The sequence below is a fragment of the Astatotilapia calliptera genome, chromosome 5 (genome assembly GCF_964374335.1).
Source record: "Astatotilapia calliptera chromosome 5, fAstCal68.1, whole genome shotgun sequence".
Taxonomy (NCBI): domain Eukaryota; kingdom Metazoa; phylum Chordata; class Actinopteri; order Cichliformes; family Cichlidae; genus Astatotilapia; species Astatotilapia calliptera.
This window is the reverse complement of record NC_137426.1, coordinates 8,050,927-8,070,000: the sequence shown is the minus strand read 5'-3', so window position 1 is coordinate 8,070,000 and position 19,074 is coordinate 8,050,927. Positions and strand designations below refer to the sequence as shown.

At 38.2% G+C, this 19,074-nt stretch overlaps 1 protein-coding gene across 2 annotated transcripts in view; it reads right to left on the bottom strand.

The window, feature by feature from the left end:
• Nucleotides 1-19,074, bottom strand: part of nav1b (neuron navigator 1b) — an 83,786-nt gene that overhangs the window by 48,053 nt on the left and 16,659 nt on the right. For both annotated transcript variants that reach the window (XM_080301141.1, XM_080301143.1), the window contains exons 2-3: nucleotides 3,676-4,484; nucleotides 3,268-3,356 (exon numbers count right to left, since the gene is read on the bottom strand). In XM_080301141.1, the coding sequence (XP_080157267.1) occupies nucleotides 3,268-3,356; nucleotides 3,676-4,457 (871 nt within the window). In that variant the 5' untranslated portion in view covers nucleotides 4,458-4,484. The remainder of the gene's footprint in view (nucleotides 1-3,267; nucleotides 3,357-3,675; nucleotides 4,485-19,074) is intronic.

Genomic DNA, 19,074 nt, shown 5'->3' with positions numbered 1-19,074 from the left:
AGTCATATGGTAACTAATGCGATGCAAGAGTCTCTAAATACAGATGTAATGGAATCATTGTGTTAGCTGGAATGTGAGAAGCCTTAAGGGCTTCTCACATTATGATTTTTTTCCTGAATGAAAGTCTACTGATGAGCTCAAGCTGCAAGACACAATAGCAAAGGTTAAATGGTCTTGTCTACTACTTGCTGTTTGTAAAGTAGTGAGTCTTCCTATCCGGAAACTTTTCTAACTGAACAGTTATTTCTGCCGAATGGAACCATCAGTATTACACATGTACTTCATCTTCCAGCTATGTAGCTGAAGACATATGACAGGTTACAAAGACACATCTCTATGAATTTAAGCGTTCCCTAAGTCTTTCCACTGGGGAGAAGAGAAACTCCCAGACAGGAGGTGAAAGCTGATCCTCCCATCAAACCACTCAGTCTCTCAGTCATGCATCTGTCCACCCTCGGCAGAGGACCACTCAGTTGCTGGTCTGGTCTCTCCCAGAGGAGGCTGGCTGAAGGCTCTCAACCCTCAAAGTGATTAAGATAATTAAGAAGTCAGTTAAAGGGTTTTCAAATAGCCCGTGGCATTCATGTGAGGCCATTTTCAAAGTCTGTGTGATTTGGGTGATCCAGAAATAAACAACATAACTAATTCAAAATACTTGAATGCATCCCTGTAAATTCAGTTTTACTGGGATGAATTTTGCTAACTCAATCATTAAAGAGGGCATCACTGTCTGTTCATTTGAGTCAATATCGCTTGCTGTTAGCTAGTTGCCCAACCAAGACTAAATCTAGTCCAGTTGTAGTTATTGATTTCTGTATTCAACTCATGCCAGTAATACTCATACATGTCCAAGCCCATGTCCTGATATACTATATAAATATAATTTTGGTTCATTGCTAGTTGGCTGCAATGCGATGGGCTCATTATATGTCCTATATAGCACACTATAATATTCATGTTTTTTGGCTATAAATGATGGGATTTTAACATGCTGAAAATAAGGCCACACCCAGACAAAAAAGGAAAAATGATATGATGCTTTCATAAGCTGTTACAGGTGCAAAGATGCTAAAAATTGGCTCTTTTAGTCCATTGGTAGGCGGTTGCTGAGCAACATAATGGTCACAATATCTACTAAAAATAAGACCATAATATCATTTAGTGGATCTAAAAATTAGACGTTACTGTCATGAAATTGAAATTAAGCAATGCCTTTATAAAGTGTTACAGGTTCATAAATGCCGCCATCTTAGCCCATTAATATGTGGTTGCTAGGCAACATGATGACATCATGCTATTTCATGCAGAATTCAAATATTTTGCAGATATAAATTAGTTGCTGTTATGAAATTAAGTATGATGCCTTTATAAGTTATTATAAATGCCTAAACATTACAAATAGGTCACCTCAGTCTTTTGATAAGTGGTTGCTAGGCAACATGATAACATATTTGATAAAAATAAGAACCTTTAGGGGTCTAAAATGTACCGAAGTGCCAAGTTTTGATGTTCAGCTTTTGATTGTGTAGGAGTTCACAGACAGACAGAGACTCCATGCATGTAAGATACACAAATAAACTGGTATCTGCAGCCATGCGATTCAACACTATAGTGTATGTATGCCACTTACTGCCCAAACAAGTTAAATTTGCTGATGCTCTTCATACTCTTTTCTAAACATCATTGACACTGGGTCAAAACTAAATAACCACAATATTACAATCAAGAATTCAAGAGTTCAGATACAATCGATTACATCATGGTGGGGTCCACGTTTTAAATGCTCCACACTCTGTTGCTCACACTTTGAGTTTTAGTTGTTTGTGTGTTGTTGTCTGAAAAGATTAGTGGTTTTTCATTTTTGACCAGTTTATTACTGTTAATCATTGTGACAGTTCTAAAAGAAGTTGGTCCATCTCCAACAATGGTTAAAAACAATGTTTAATATTAAAATATAAAATATAGAAGCTTCTGTGTAACAGTTTTACAACATGCGGGTTTAAATAATAATTTTGTTCTGTGATGTCTGTTTATTTCTCTTAATTAATATTACTTACTTACAGTAGAGCTTTAATAAAATAGTCTCTCTAATTTGATTTAACAGATCTGTCATGCTGGTAACTGCTTCAATCTTCATTTGGAAAAGTGTATCCCTTAAAACAATGAAATAGTGACCATACAAAACATTTTAAGACACTGTGCCTGTTTATGTTCACACGTCATGTTTGTATTACAGTGTCCAAGCAACAGGATGTGTGAGGAACAGGGCTGAGGCAAAAATAACTCAACTTTTTATGTTTTACACAGCAGGGATGCAAAAAAATGGAAATTTGATTGTAATGGCACATCAGAGATGTCAAAAACATTGATAAACAGTGTTGCATTAACAGTGGTGTGCAATTTGAGAGAAGTACTCTCTGCCAGCAATCTGTTTTCCCACATGCACACAAAGAAAAAGTGAAGTGCTTCAGGAAATCCTGATGAACATAACAGGTGGTACAAGCAGTATAAAGATTTTGTTGCGAGTTGGCGGCAGTTTGGTGAGAACAACTGTCAAGCTGAACTGAGTTCAGTGTCAACAGTCAGCCATATAAAAACTTGAGTGTTACACGATGCATATAATACAAATGAAAAAACAGGGTTTTTTTCTTGTTTTCCTTCTTTTTTTGCATAAACTGCCTGACCCTTTCAGTTTTAAGTGAAAAAAAGTTCATTTTTGTAATGAATTAAGTAGGTCCTTTGGGGATAACAATACTAGAAAAGACTTAAAGAGTGAAAAGAAGAAGAGTGAATTGATTTAAAGTCAAAGACTGATGGAAATCCATCATAATTTTTAGCATCCTGAATTAACCCTTTTTATCATTAAGCATCAATTTTACTGGGTTTATATTGGCACCCATTTAAAAGCACATGTGAGTGTTTCATGTATTTGGAGGATATTTGTTTGCCTTAACTGAATATCAAAGAGCAAAGAATAAACCATAAGAGAGAAATGGAATACCAGATAAAAGATTAATGAGTTTTACCTTAAATTTGATGCCACTTCCACAAAAGAGTTGTTGATTTTTCTTATATTTATTTACTCATATGAATGAGAATAATTAAACATTTCATATGACAACAGCAAAGATCACAGAAATTCCAAAGTCTATGACCCTCCAAAGTTATTTGGTAACTCCTTAGAGGTGCAAGATCCCACATTAAGAACAACTGCTTTATAACAACAGATGTGTCCAGTAGAAAGATTAAGATTTCAAAAAGACTCACCTAGATCATCACAACAGACCTCCATGGAGTCAGAGGAGCAGTCACTGAGATCATCCAGGGAGGTATCTGTATCCTCGTGAATCTTAAACCTACAAAAAACAAACAAACAAAGAAACAAACGGGTCAACCAAACAAACGGTGGTTTAAATCCATGTCTGTTTAGACATAACTTCTGACCACTGAATACTGCATTCAAGAGAGTGAGGCTATATGTATAAACAGACACCAGGGAGCAGGGGGGGGGGGGGGGGGGGGGGGGGGCCCACGGGTGTCTTTCTTTTAATAAGACCATGAATAATAAAAAAAGTATGAGACATTATGAGTGTGCATTATTTTCTCTGTGTCCTAGAAATAAACTGCAATCTATTGTATATCTTCCTATCTTAAAAGGTGAAACACTGCCCTCACCTGAATCTAAATGGAGCAACAGCAGCCATGTTGACCTTTCCTGGCTCACTCCCTCTGCGTGGCAGGTTGAATGTTTGATGGGAAGACTTTGATTTGTTGAAAAGCTCCCTGTCAGAAGCTTCCAGCTCATAGTTGGAGATGTTCCTCACTTCTTTTTGGAAGTTCTCTATTCCTGCTGAAGATACTCCTGGTATCTCATTCCCATTTGCATTTTTACTATAAAGAAGACGTCCTCTTCCGTAGCCTACCTGAGGATTTGGTGGGCGGTGTCGCAAAGTGTTACCCTCTTGCGCATTGTCCACACTCCTCTGACGATACTTTCCAAAGGTCCAGTTCTTGTTAGTGTTTCTTCTTAACTGAAGGTCTCTCAAAGCTTTCTGGGTTATCGTGTCGCTGCGGATGTCTGATGTGTCTTTCGAGCGTGGAACTTCCCTCCTTGGTATCTGAGGGCTGCTGTAAGCTGAGCAGGTTCCATCAGCTCGCCCTGCAGCTGCTGAGCTTCTATGTGAATACATGCTAGTCTTTTGGTGCAGCAGGTTGTTCTTTAAAGCGGCACCTCTCAGCAACTCTGCAGCTCCTGAAGAACCAGAGAATGAAGAATATGTAGGCCGTCGTTTTGCGCTGTGCTGATACTGCATTGTGGGATTTGGGAGCCCACTATATTGCTCTTTGGGCTCTGCCTTTGAGACCGACATTGTGCTTCGAGGTGACGGCAGACTGGAGCTGACACCTGCGTCACTCTGCCTCCGAGATATGACTTTGATATTCACTCCGCTGCTCATGGTTGTTGACAGTCACTGCTCTGAGATCTGGAAAAGAATTCAGGAAAGACAAATACAGTACAGCAGTTACAACAAGTACAAGATAAAAATATATTTTCACAACAGCAGCAGCAATAGTAGTACATGTTTGTAGCAGTATTATGTGTAATAATAAATATTCAAATGTTTCAATATTGCCTTCTGTTATTTTGGTTTATTTCTGATTAGTTCAGTTCCAGTGTCAAGGCTGAATCTTGATTATTAAGAGGTGGGGGGTGTGGGTGGGTGTGGGATGGGGTGAGCACTTCTACTGATAAATGGCTGATATGGCAGGGCCATCAGCTAATGCATTCATCTGGGCCTCACAGGCTAAATAAGCTGGCTCAGATAAACTGTTCAGTCTCACTTCCAATTCACCTTGCATTAACCCTCTTTAATGTCTGTGGCTTGATTAGTTTATGTTTATTCAATTATCTTCAATTAAACATCTTGTGTGGACTCCTTGCCACCTACTTTTAGCCAGTTTGTGATAAACATTCTGCAGATTTTAATAATGCCACCAAACAATGACAGAGTTGGTTTTGTGTGGGGAAAAGAAGTGTTAGAAACAGAAAAATCAGTGAGCATTTATTTAATGGATGCAGACCTTTAAACATTAACATAAGGGCTAAGTCACACTATAGTACATAGGATCACAACGTCTTTGCCCGGTGACTGGACTGAATTGTTTTTGCCGTAAGCAACCAATTGCAAGTAGCTGGAGTGACCAACTAGTTGGCCAGAGATTAAGAGTGTGACTGCTTTGACTGCAAGGTCACGTGGCTGGAGGCAAACTGTCTCTAGATAATTGTGATCTTACTTTGACTAACTACAGTTAAGGTTTTCAAATAATTACTATTTAAGTAATAAATGCAACCAGACTGCCAGCACTTTGGAATCAATCTGCACCAGAGAGCAAAAACTCATCTCTGATGCCTTTTTTTGTTACAGGCTACTAAACTTAACTGGTTTCCAACTGGTTTTATTTCAGTTATATTCCTGTATGAACCAGAGTCAAATTCTTTGTTTGTGTGTACAAACATAGCCAAATTACATTTTCCACAAAATACTCTTTCAAAATCCTACTCAATAAGAGAATAGCAAATCAGTTGACACTGGAAAATCTATAGCTCTAAGTGACCTTCTTACTGTTATATACTGAAAAAATAACATATTTTTAAACCTTTCTGTGCACATCAAAATATACAAATGTTTATGTGTAGACATTTATCTTTGCTACATTGTGGATGATGGATAACGAGTGAGATTTTTATCTTACTAAATACTGTAAAACAGCTGCACATTCCAGGCTGTCTGCTTCAGAGACAGTTTCTAACCACATGACTTACTGAGTGAATACAAACATGAGCGAGTGGGAAGGAAGAAAGAGGAGAAGATGGTTTGAGGGGAAGGAGCATTATACCATTATGTATCGATTACAGCATCAAAGTAGCTTGAAGGTCTAAAAAACAGACCAGTCACCAGTTCAAATTCCTGTTTGGGGAGAAACACTAAGATCAGAAACGTCTCATGTTTGTGTGCCCTTGATTGCACCTCGACATGAAGCAGTGAAGCAAGAAAAAAAAATCCGGGGTTAATAATAATGAAAGGAAAACAACACTTTTTAAAAAAGATACAATAGATTAAATTGAATTGTGATCAAAATAAGAAGAAAACAATTAAACTGCCTAATTTCTAATTAATCAAAGCACCATGTGCATTTCAAAATGTGCCATATGCTTCAACAGCTTTGCCTAATGTATTCTTGGTCCTTTACCCACAACCTCCAGTGTGAAACGTGCTGTGAAAGCCAGTGGCAGACTGACACCATTTGGCACATGCGGTAGGAGGATGGCTCCTTTCAGGCCATGCCAACACCGTCTGTCCCTGTCATGGCCAGCAGACAGCACCTCTCCTCCACAGATACAATGTAGTGATTCAACAATATATACCACTTCAATGAACTCAGTGAGGATGACTTTCCTGAATGGATTGTATAGTAGGTGTTGCAGATTCACATTTTCTTTCCTAGAAAAACTTTCTGTCATTAAAGCCCTCAGTCAAAACTGGAATCCGTTTTAAGCTCGGCAACTTTAATTCTCTATATTTTTAACTATTGTCTGTGTAACAATGATGGAAATCAAAATGCCCAACCACTGAATCAGACATAGTGATGTTTCTGAACCCCTTTCAACATTGCATAAGGCTACATTCAACACCAAAACAGATAAAATTGATGGAATAATCACACATTTATAGTTCATTTAACAACTACAACAAATATTGTGCAAGTATTTGGCTATTTACATTATTGTAAATTAAAATCTAGATGGTTATCTGTTTTGGACATTTCACTTAGGGGATGATGCGCCTTGTCGCAGTTTTCTGACACAGTTTCATAGATCAAAATATAAAATTTATGGTTCGTAGATAATACAAAGAATTGGTTTCAGCCCTACGATCAGATAATTATAAAGACTATAATGGATTCTGATTAAATATACACAGAAAGGAAAATAATGAGCATGCCCTGTTAACCCTGTCAAGGCAGACGTTGCCGATTTGCAACAGTTAAAAACTAACAACCTGATTATCCACATACATATTTTATGAGTTTTTTTACTCAGAAGTACCACTGCAGGACTTGGTTGTGCATTAGCAACAAAAAACTTAATTTGAGCCTGAGAGGGTTAATCTTTCTGAATATGTACATACAAAACCTCATTTAAGCAAATGTAAATAAATAAATAAATAAATAAATAAAAAACACCACACACACACACACACACACACACACACACACAAAAACCTCCTTTGTTCACATGACTCTAGTATCTGGGTTTTTTTTTTATGATTAGCAGTGGGAATGCTGCAATATACATTGGTGTAGTAGTAGTGTAGACATTCCATTAGCTACACAATGCTCATAAAAAAGTTCCTGAAATGTTTTCAAGCGCTTCATGTTTGTCTTTTAATATAGAAATCATTCATTTTACTGCTGAGTTTTACTGAGTTTGTTGCACTAGTTGTTTCAGTATGTAACAATTAGTTTTTGCATTTTTCTTTTCCCAAAGCAAGGTACTTTTTGGCATTTCAAAAACACTTATTTTGTGTTTACTGTATTAATATAAAGTACATGCTTCCCAATAGTTTGCCGAGATTCAGTTTTGCAAGTGCTCATTCCATTAATTTAGTCTAAAGTGATTAAACATGTGATTTTAGTCTAAATAAATAACTGTTACTAGTAGTAGTTTTAATGATAGTTTTAAATAATATTTGGTAATAAAATCTGCACAATACTTCCATGTGTTTTATTGGGTTTTTTTATGTTTTACTTGAGTGATGCCTTGAAACCCTTATACGTACACTGAAAATAAGGAAAGTTTAACCTGTCAAGGACAAAAACGTACAGAAAATTCTACATCAAGACTTGTAATCATAGCTTTCCTACTTTTGTTAAGCCTCGATTTACAGGTTGTTGGCGTGGTGGTTAGTGCTGTTGCCTCATAACAAGAGAGTCATGGGTCCAAAACCACAATCTGGCTAGTTTGCAGTGGGGTCCCTCTGAGTACTCTGGTTTCCTCCCACAGTTAAAAGTCATGCAGTTATTAGAGTTAAAATAAGAGTTAATTGGTGATTCCAAATTACCCATAAGTGTGAGTGCAAATAGTTGTTTGTCTCTTTGTGATAGACTGACGAGCTGCCCCAGTCCCCCTGCAACCCGGATAAAGATAGGAGGATGGAAGTTGTTGTAAATCCATTCAGTTTTTATGTTAACCAGACTCTAGACTTTGTTGAACATTATGTAATATGAAGACAACATTTAATTATTTAAGTATTTAAGTGACCGAGCAGTATTGGGGTAAAAGTTATTGAATAGTGTTGGAATAAAGTGACAAAACCGTGAAGGACTAAAATATTCCAAGAGCTCAACTTATTTCATTTAAACATGTTTCAATCATGTTTTATCAACACAAAATGCACAGGTTTATTGAATATGAATAAGTTGTGTTGATTTATCTCAGTTGTTTAAGTTTCTGCCAAAGCAAAACAACTGTGTGCAACCAATGTCCACTATTGAATTAAGTAAATCCAACATGTTCTTTTTTCAGTGTATGAGAAATACTGCTTATATGCATATGGATATGCACACACAAACACAATGGTTTTCATGTCATATTGAAATTAAAGCCACAACACACAAATACAAACAATTTAACACTGATAATTTAAAAGATTGCAAAGATAACTTATATTAGTTCCATTTTTTTATTTTTTATTTTAAGTTTTCTAAATAAATAACATGGTAGTATCCTCATTGAAAAAAGTTACATTTTTACCTATATCTCAAATAAATATTCTGTTTTAAATCTACACTGGCATAGCCAAAAGAAAATTTTTCATCTTACCTGAATAAAGAAGTGTCCAAACTTTGTGTTCCACAAAGAGACAATAAGCAGTGTGATGTGCAGGCTAACTGGCTCTCATAGTAGAGCTACACCTAATAGGGAGATCCAACTTAAGTAAGAGTGCTGTTTTGCAGAGAGCTTTGGCAAATGAGAAGTCAGTGAGAAAACTAGAGGGAAACCTTCATCTCCAACAGCTCAACAATCTCTAGTTTCTCTTCTCTTCCCCGAGGCCACATATACACACACCCACTTCACCTATTATGACCAGAGATTAGTGAGTCATACTTAAGTCTTTTGCCATTGGAATCATGTGTCACAATTTAAATGTGACTGTAAGCTTTTTATTTATTTATTTTTAAACATGCCAGTCTTTCAGCAAGCCATCATCAAAGCACCTTGCCAACTCTATGAGGAGCTAAAATTGCTAAAATTGTTCTCCAAACCTATCATCAAGCAAGAAGGCCAGACTAAAGATACTTAAACAGACCAACATCATGTCTGCAGAGGATCAGTTTACTCTACTCTAAAGTGTCCAGACTGCTCAGGAGCCCTGTACAGCTGATAATGTCAGGCCTGATAATGTACTCATAACACATCAGCAGATTAAATTTCAGGAAACGCCATTAATCCATTTTTGGAAAATGTCTGAAATAAGGATAAAAAAAAAAATAATCTAGAAATAATCAACATTCAGTGAACCTTTTAAATGCTTATCAAGCCACATGTAACCATTTTATTTCACTTGCAAGGCCTAATTTTGGTGCTGGAGAAATACACAGTCCCAATCTCTTTGCTGCTCATGTTTCTCCCCATGTAGCCCAGCTCCAATAGATAAGCGCTGAATGAGTACATCATTACATTATCTACATAATTCAATTTTCTCAAGACTGTCATATTATCTACTTTTACAAGTTGCCTGATCTAATTGTTATATATAGCACCAAGGCCCAGATTCCTGATTTTCACCATTTCTTTCTGTGACCTAGCTTTCCCAAGGAGAAACTCTGCTGGGGGAAAAATGAACTGAGGTCAGCTCAGAATGATCAGCAGCACACAGATGCACACATCCAAATTTAATATATGCATATGAACTATGAAAATATGTAACTAATGGAAGTTTCTTCTTATATTTGGTGTAAGGCACAGTGTAAGTGATCCAGTTTCCAGAAGATAATTTAATCCAGTTAACAAAAAAATGTTAAATGAAAGTTGCAAATAAAAAAAGAAAAGAATAAATAAATAATAAATAAATAAAATTTTATTTATATATCACCTTTCTAGACAGAGTCAAAAAGTGCTGCACAAAAGATAACAAATAATAAAAAGGTAAAACAGACAATATAAAACAGGCAAAAATTAACCAAAAACAGTTTTAAAAAGGTGAGTTCACAGTTCTTAATGTATGAGGGAGAGAGTTCCGGAGTCTCGGGGCCACAGTGGTAAAAGCTCTGTCACCCTTAGTCTGTTTTATAGCAAGTAAGCCCTGATCAGATGACCTCAGGGACCTGCTAGGGACATAGGGCTGTAGCAGATCGGAGATGTAGGCTGGTGCCAGTCCATGCAAGCCTCTGAATGTCAAGACCAGGATCTTAACACGTACTCTAAATTCAACAGGAAGCCAGTGTAGTTGAAATAGCAATGGTGTCACATGTGAATACTTGGAGGATTTTGTCAACAGCCTAGCGGCAGCATTTTGCACAGCCTGCAGATGATCCAGAGAACCTTTGCTTAGACACATAAACAAAGAGTTACAATAGTCCAAGTGTGAGGAAATAAATGCATGTATAGCAATCTCCAGTTCAGGGTGAGATAAAATAGGGCTTAACTTAGCCACACTTCTTAAATGATAAAAACAAGACCGAACCAGAGATTTCACATGCCCATCCAATGTGAGAGTCGAGTCAAAAGTCACACCTAAATTCCTGATAGAGGATTTAACATACACTGAAAGAGGACCAAGGGTTCTCACTATCTGGGATAAAAAAAATCTGTCCGCATATGAGGACTTCAGTTTTCCCCTCGTTGAGTTGGAGGAAATTTGCAGCCATTCAATGTTTGATGGAAATATCGTGATGCATGCTCAATCATCCAGGCAAGGACATCCCAAAAAGTTGGTTCTGTTTATCTAAATAAAAAGAATCAGCTTTTTGAAATAAGAGTAGCATTTGACTTATCTTGTTGCTTAATAATCAGTGTTTTGTGTTTAGCCACATTAGTGCTGTGTGACTGGAGCTCACAAAGTTAGTCAATTTACTAACTTTACACTTTCACATTTGGGTAAACTGAGTGAACTTTGATTAGCACAATGTATTCACTCATTCATATTCAATGTGAGAAGAGACACTCAGATCTGCTTTTACCCAGCCACCTCCTCCAGCTTTTCTTGGAGTGGTGGAAGAGTGGTTGTGGGGGACCAAAGCATTCCCAGACCAGGCGAGAGCCATAATCTCTACAAGTCCACGGGGCCTCTGAACCTCCTCCCATTTTGACAATCATAAAACACATTACCTAGGAGGCATTCAGGTCAAAGGCTACCTAAAACTGGGTACTTGCAATGTGTAAATGTGTAGTGGTGCTACTGTAAGCTATCTAGTAAGTGCAGAGACCCTTCAAAAGGAGATTGTTTCTGCAGTTTGTATCCATGAGCTTATCCTTTTGTTGACTACCCACAGCTTTTGGTCATAGATAAAATGGGGAAGGCAGACTGTTTGGTGAACTGACAGCTTTGCTTTCACTCACAGCTCTCTTTACACTACAATAAAGCTGTATGGCACAAGCACCATGGCAGACATGGCGTCAGTCCTTTAAATTAAATTTCCTTCTCCATCCCCCCTTACTTGTGAACAACATCCTGATAAAGTGCAGCCCTGGTGAAGCTGAACTCCCATTGGGAACTGAGTCTGACTTTTAATGCAAACCAAACACTCTATGGTTGTACCTGGACCAAATAGCCTGCAATCATGTGTCTAATACCCAATATTACACTTATAAATAATAACCAATACTACACATCTTTATGTTGGAACACTGTAGCAAAACTGCAGCAGAGTTCCAATAACCAAAGAGCCACTCAGGTTTGAATCAAGCAGGTCTTTCCTACCAACCATATCCCTCAAGGTTTCAGTGCCACTGCCACAAAGAGTCTATAAATTGGGCATGATTCAGCACCTTGCTGATAGATACCAAGATGGCCGGTGCATAAAAATAAACAAAAGCAAGGAAGTACCCCTGATGTTCACCTGTGAAAAACTGAATAGTGGACACAAGTATACCCACCCATGATTATTGCCTCTCATCTGCAACTTCTGCCCTTCTCCAGTACACTGGATCCTGATCTGTGTTGTCAGGTACACATTACTTTATCTGCACCGTTGTTTGTTTAAGTAATATGGAAGATGTAAATTTTAACAAATGATGAGTACTAGATGTTGTGGTTCTATGCATCTATCATATAAAAAACAAATCACATTTTATTCCTGTGTGTTTGATGACAAATTAATTTTAAGAACAAATTATAATTTGTTTTCAAACACGTTTTTGTGAACATCTAATATATTTACAGCAACTGTTTAAGTGCCCAACTGAAAAACTCGCCGTATTTCTATTTTGGGAATTACTGCAAGTTTTTCAGCGATCACATCACCTCCCTAATTTCAACACAATAGTTAAGTAATCCCTCCTCAATCCATCACACTGACTAACACATTTATAGCACTCTGCAGGAGCACTCATCAGCCGTGTGTCTGCTTACATAGAAAGGCATGTACATTGTTATGTAAAGTGAGTTTTGTGATCTCCAACTTCTCATCACTTCATTTAGTCTTGTAGATATTTGTTGTTCTTCAATTAGTGAAATGTTACCATGAAACTATTAACTACTGACATATTGTCTTTTTTTTTATTAAAGCTGTACTTTGTTTTGATGTTGAGATTAGAGGGGACATTTAGGCAAGTGCATTAATCCAGGGATTTACCCTTATTAGTCACTTTATGTAATTAACCATGGTCAGTAATGCTATGGCAGGATCAACAGCATTAAAAAGTTACATATTAAGTCCATATTATCGGCCACTGGTGATGTATTGATCTATATGTTTTAAAGCTTGAGTGGAGCACTTGTCCTTATAAATGAGCATCAAATACATTCATGTTCTTGCCAAATAGGCGAAATAAATGCTTACTAATCCTATTAGAATGAAGTAAAACTCCCAGTACTGAACAGTATTTCATAGTTGCATCCCAGCATATTTTCCCTGCACTGATTTTTATGCATTTCTTGTCAACGACCAATGCGTGGCTTGCAGAGATGAAGAGGGGAGGAACTGTAATGGATATGTATTGGGGAGATGTTAACTGCATATAATAGTAGTTTATTTAGGCATGGGTCTGCTTGTAGTTTATCACCTTACGTTTAGTGATTATCTTGCTAGCTTTAATGATTTGTGCAGTTCATTGATGTCAAATTCTGAGCCATTATGCAATGCCTTCATGAGGCAGAAACATATGTTGCCAAGTGCTCAAAAACCCTATGATTTCATGATAAGGAATAATCGCCACAACCAGCAAGTATATAATGATTCCTTCTACCAAAAAATGTCAATTCAGAGATTTTTTTTTGGATAAAATGTGACTATCTTGTTATACTTTCAAGTGTAAACTATTCATTTTTTTGTTCATTTATTTCTTTATAAATGGAGTTTGAACTAAATTCCTTTCAGTGTACTGGATCCTATAGTGGAATTACCTAGGGGGCATCCAGGAAAACTTTCTGATGCTACAAATAAGGGATCAGAGGACTGATTACAAGCTTAAGATGAAAGTGATTGTTGGATGCAACTGTCAGCAGCAGTTCTTACAGATACTGCAAGTGCCATGTATAAAATAGGGCTCTAATTTCTGTAATTTTTAGAGATGGACCGATCCGATATTACGTATCGGTATCGGTCCGATACTGACCTAAATTACTGGATCGGATATCGGAGAAAAATAAAAAATGTAATCCGATCCATTAAATATCACGAAAGCACCTCACAAAACTTGCAACACGCCGTAACTCGCCTCAGAACGTCGGAGCAGTATGCATCACGTGATAGAGCAGCTGTGGCATGCAGGACCTGTCGGTGGTCTGGATAGCATTTGGAGCTTCGCTAGCAACCTGGCATTTCATCTCCGACAAAGTTATCCCCGAGAAAAGTAAAGCACGTGTGTAAGTCCATCTCTGAATGTTTGTAAAGCATTCCCACGTTAAGCTTAACGAGCGACTGCCTCTCGCTCTCCGGCTGCTACTTCAATCGTGAAACTGCTAATGATCAGCTGATCGGCTTTTCTGTCGTGAGTCTCTCTTGTTTGTTTTTGGTCCACTTTGCGCCAGAAAGAGCTAACCAGCGGCTGGACAACAGCAGCACGTTTAAGCTTGATAAGCTGTTGTTACAATTTATTTAATATTACTTTCTACTCGAGGATCTTTTTCTACGTAGCTGACGGCTGGTAACTGTGCAGGGGCAGATCTAGCAAAGTTTAGCCAGGGGGGCCGATAGGGCATTAACTGGGAAAAGGGGGCACAAAGACATATTTTTCTTTCTTATTCTCATTTAAAATGTCGAGCTTTTAATAAATAATTATCTGACACCCAAAGTTTTAATTTGATGTAAAATGAATAGAAGTCAATTACTGTATATAGTGACTATTAAGTCTAATATATATACCCTAGTAAGCTATAGTACATTTTCATTTGGGAAGGTACCATCTGTGCAGTCTGCAATTTTGTTGAAGAAAGATGTTGAATCTATTTAATATTTCTTGAAAAATAATTGATTTCTGTGCATTTTTTTTCACACTGCATCAAATTAAGGTTGATTACGTTGATTAAGCATCATGAGGTGGAGTGTGAGGGGTGGTTCCCTATTTTTTATTTATTTATTTTTGTTGTTGCTGGGAGTTGGAACCCTATTAGTTAGGTTGCTTAATATTTACGCTAAGTACTCTTTAAAATACCAGAATAGGGAGGATGGTGTAGGTCTAAGTTTATTAGATTGATCAGTATTGCTGAACTATGAAATATTTTTTTTGTATACAGGTATAACAGAATAGCTTTAGTGTAGTTGTTGTTTTAAACTTGAGTATGAACTTGCAGACTTGCAAAATGCAGCAAGATATTTTAAAAAACAGTTTTGTTGATTAAAAAACACTATATCGGATTCATATCGGTATCGGCAGATATCCAAATTTATGATATCGGTATCGGTATCGGACATAAAAAAGTGGTATCGTGCCATCTCTAGTAATTTTCTGCGCACTTGAGCTATTATGAGCTGATTTTGGTTCCTGCGCATCAGGGCCGTGCAGAGAGGTTTAAAGGGGCGGGTGCTCAAAGTTAAAAAGGGGCACATTGAAACAGGGTGAATAACAACAACACACATTCACCAAGAATCTAATATGGGCAACAAGGCAAAGCAAACGTAGCCGATGTTTTACCTGATGGGTACAATGTTGCTGTTGAGGGGTTGCTGTGGATAGTGCTGCAGGGCAGGGCTGTGTTGATCTGAGACTGTAGACAGTAAAAAGTCCATAGGAGAGATGGTAGCTGATTAAACAAGTGTCATGAGATAATAACAAAATGTAAAGATTATGTGGACATGCATATTAGATCGTTTTTAGTGAAATATAATCCCTCCAGAAAGGCAGGAAAAGCTCTGTAACTTACTTTAAAACTAAATATGTTCCCTAAAACGGTGACAGAGCTACAGACCCATGACAGCCTTACACAGGTAGCCAGCAGCTATGACCAGCACTACTTGTGCAGTTAATAAAAGGACAGGTAATGTTTGTCACGCTGCTGCACACACAGCACGCTCGTTTGTTTCAGTTCGTTCTTTGCAACAAGACAACTTACCAACGTGTACGTAATAAGCTAATACTCCTGGGTGCTATACACTACAGTGTACGCTGTACACCTACTTCCTGGTTTTGTCACATCAGTCTGTGTCTCTGAGTTAACTTGTGTTTCTCCTACAGCTCCGGACCGCAACAAATGCGCGTGCTCTTTGTGAGCTCGTTCCCGGCTCGTAACCAGCGCGTTCTGCCGTCAAGGGCGATCATTGGTTAAATGTGATCATGTGACTGATGTAAGCCAGATCCTTTTATTTAGCAAAACTCTGATTAATAGTTAAATATTATTGTTGAGGGGCACAGACAGGACTCCGCACGCACACACACATTAAAAATAATAATAATAATTTTTTTTTAAAAAGTTGCCTCAACAAAAGGGCACTTTGGGCACCCATCAGGAAAGGGGCGGGTGCTCAAGCCCCTCTAGCCCCCCCCCCCCTGCACGTGCCTGCTGCGCATGGAGGAGGACAAAAAAGGGGGAACAGGCGCATGATGGTAAAGTGCAAGCTGCATCCAGAATAGAAACAGCTACATTATATTGCAGATGCTGAGAAAGAGCATCGGCTCCAAATATCCACACAGACAGCATGCTAACACAAAGCAACCCAATAACCCGGAGTGATGACAAAGCTGAGTCTATGTTGACTTCAATCCAGCAGCCTGATCCTGAACTTGAACAAGTCACAAAGGCAGTAAGTTCGGTTTGCAGCATTGTGGCCTGCATTTCTACCTGTACATCTTTCTATAGTAGAATTACAGTGACAATCAATTTGTAATTGTGTTGAACTGGCTTTCAGCTTTGCAGTGTTCATACATATACACTAAAAGAAAGAATGGATGTGTGCCCTCATTAGGATAGAGATTTGTGTGGCATGTGGGACTGCAGCCTACGGTTTATATTGTTAACTGGCAATTATGTGACATCCTATGAAGTAAACTGGAAGTAATGTAACGGGTAGTTTAGCAAATTACTTTCTCCAAGAAGTAATTAAGTAACATATTGTATTATTTAGTAATTAGTTGTCGTTTAAAAAACAGTGAGTGAGGTCATATCATGTAGACATGCCACATCATGTTGCCTCTTTGACATAAATGATTTAATTTATCTGAATTACAACAAACAAAAGTATACACAGCCCTGAAGGATTATGAGCAGTGCGGTATGTTCAGCTGTGAAATCCCTTAAGCGCACTAAAACAACCTGCTGCTGTAGTTATGCAGCTGTTATGCAACTGACACGGTTGTTTGAGGTGAACAGAAACTCCTATAGAAAAATGAAAACGTTTGCCCTGCATGCTGCAGCACCGTGATGAGTCTAAGTGTGGGCAGTTGTCTGTGATGGTTCAACAGCCTTGTGAACTGGGTTATTAGAACAGGTAGGAGGGGAAATGTGGATCAAAAATATACTTTAATCATGGACCAAAATCCAGCAACACCCAAAATAGAAACAGTGATTCAGATCATGCATAAGAAAGTAAGACATGATTTGTTACTTTCATCTTCCAGGCTGCCTGAGGTTAAAAGATTTACAAGTTTCTTTTCTTTATCCACATTCTGCTGAAACTATATGATTGATGACTGACTGACTACACTGAACTAACTTACACCATACCATGTACAATAAAGCAGATAGTTTGCCAGTGACAGTCTTTAGTTTGCAGACATTTATTTTACATGGTCAAACTCAGAATCACCAAAGTCCTTCTTTCACTTGCCACAGTCAAAGTCACATCTGATATGACCGACTGAGCATCTGCTCATGCCATTCCCGAAAGCTGTCACCACAATCAGCTTGTCACAATAGCCAGCAGTAAAATGAAAGGCAGAGTAAAGCCAGGGCTTTCTTTTCCTTTCTCTTGACACAAACTTGAAAATTGTACCGTACGACAAGGTGCTTCACTATGATACATGTATGGTAGTTGTCATTCATTTAAGAATTCGCTTAACTACAACACACCTTTAGCCAGAAAGGAATAAACTGCTTACAACAGTTTACAAAGTTGCAGTGAAAACTGTGTACATTAACACTGGTGAACAAAAACTCATGGAAATTTTAACCCTCTTAATCTTGCAGTGTTATCAGTCCAGATTAAAACAAGGCTGAGCTTTCCTCCTAGTAGGGTCTTAGCATAATCCTAGCTGAAGCCTGTCAAGTCAGCAAACTGACCTTTTCCACAAACAGCTAAGGTTTCCACGTGAAACACAAAAAAATAGTGAAACAGTCGTGCTTTTGTTATACAGTTCTCTCTTATAATGCATTGTCCCAGTGCTACTGCACATGTGGGGTTCAGAGTTTGTGTTCTTTTCCCAGAAACTGGTGATACTGTTTAACTTAAAACACAGTCCATTGCTTCAGCCACATACCTGCCAGCAAGAGACCTCCACAGCTGCCAGATGTTCAACACAGTTCACACATCCAGCAATGTGGCGTCCTGTGAATGCTTAATAAAGAATTTGAACCTCCCTAGGTCAGCGTGCCTGCAACATGTCACTCAGCAGCTGACAACAGCGACATAAATTGTAACCAGAAGACTTAAAACTGAGGCGCTGCTCTTCCTGGAGGTTTTCTTAGTCAAAACAATCATTTGTTTATTTTTATATGTGTACACTTTAACAAAAAGCAATTAGAATGAGTCATGACATGCATTAATCTTTCCGCCACGCCATTTACATAAAAATGATCCAGAAAAACCGTATGTGAGTGCACAGCTCAGCCTGACAATGTCACCCAGAAGCAGCCCACGATTGCCATCTTTGGCATGCTTCCCCTGGCAGCCATCACTGACCCTGCATAAACAACATAAAGCTAGAACATGCACAAAATGGGAGAAGTCACCCCTTGTCATGTCTGAGCTCTGACAAAGGTTTATTCTGAACACCCATTATTATATAACAGCTTTATAGGGAACACATAAAATATGTATCAAGTTTTCCGAAGCCGGCATACATGTCATTTTCGGTTAGCCAAGGTGGAACATGTCTGCTACTGGAGCGTGTCTGCGGACGAGATTTTCCAAACCACACACACACACACACACACACACACGCACGCACGCACGCACACACACGCACACACACACACACACACACAGACACACACACACACACACACACACTGGATTCAGGACGCTCTGAGACGTGGCATTTACAAGAAGGGAAAATAAATAAATAAATCTCCCTTTGAACATCATGGTCTCCAGCATTTGAAAACATCCCATCATAACGTCATTGTGCATGCGTGTGTTGTTACACCACAACTGTCGTTGTTATTGATGGTATTTGTAACTCAAAATGAGCTATTT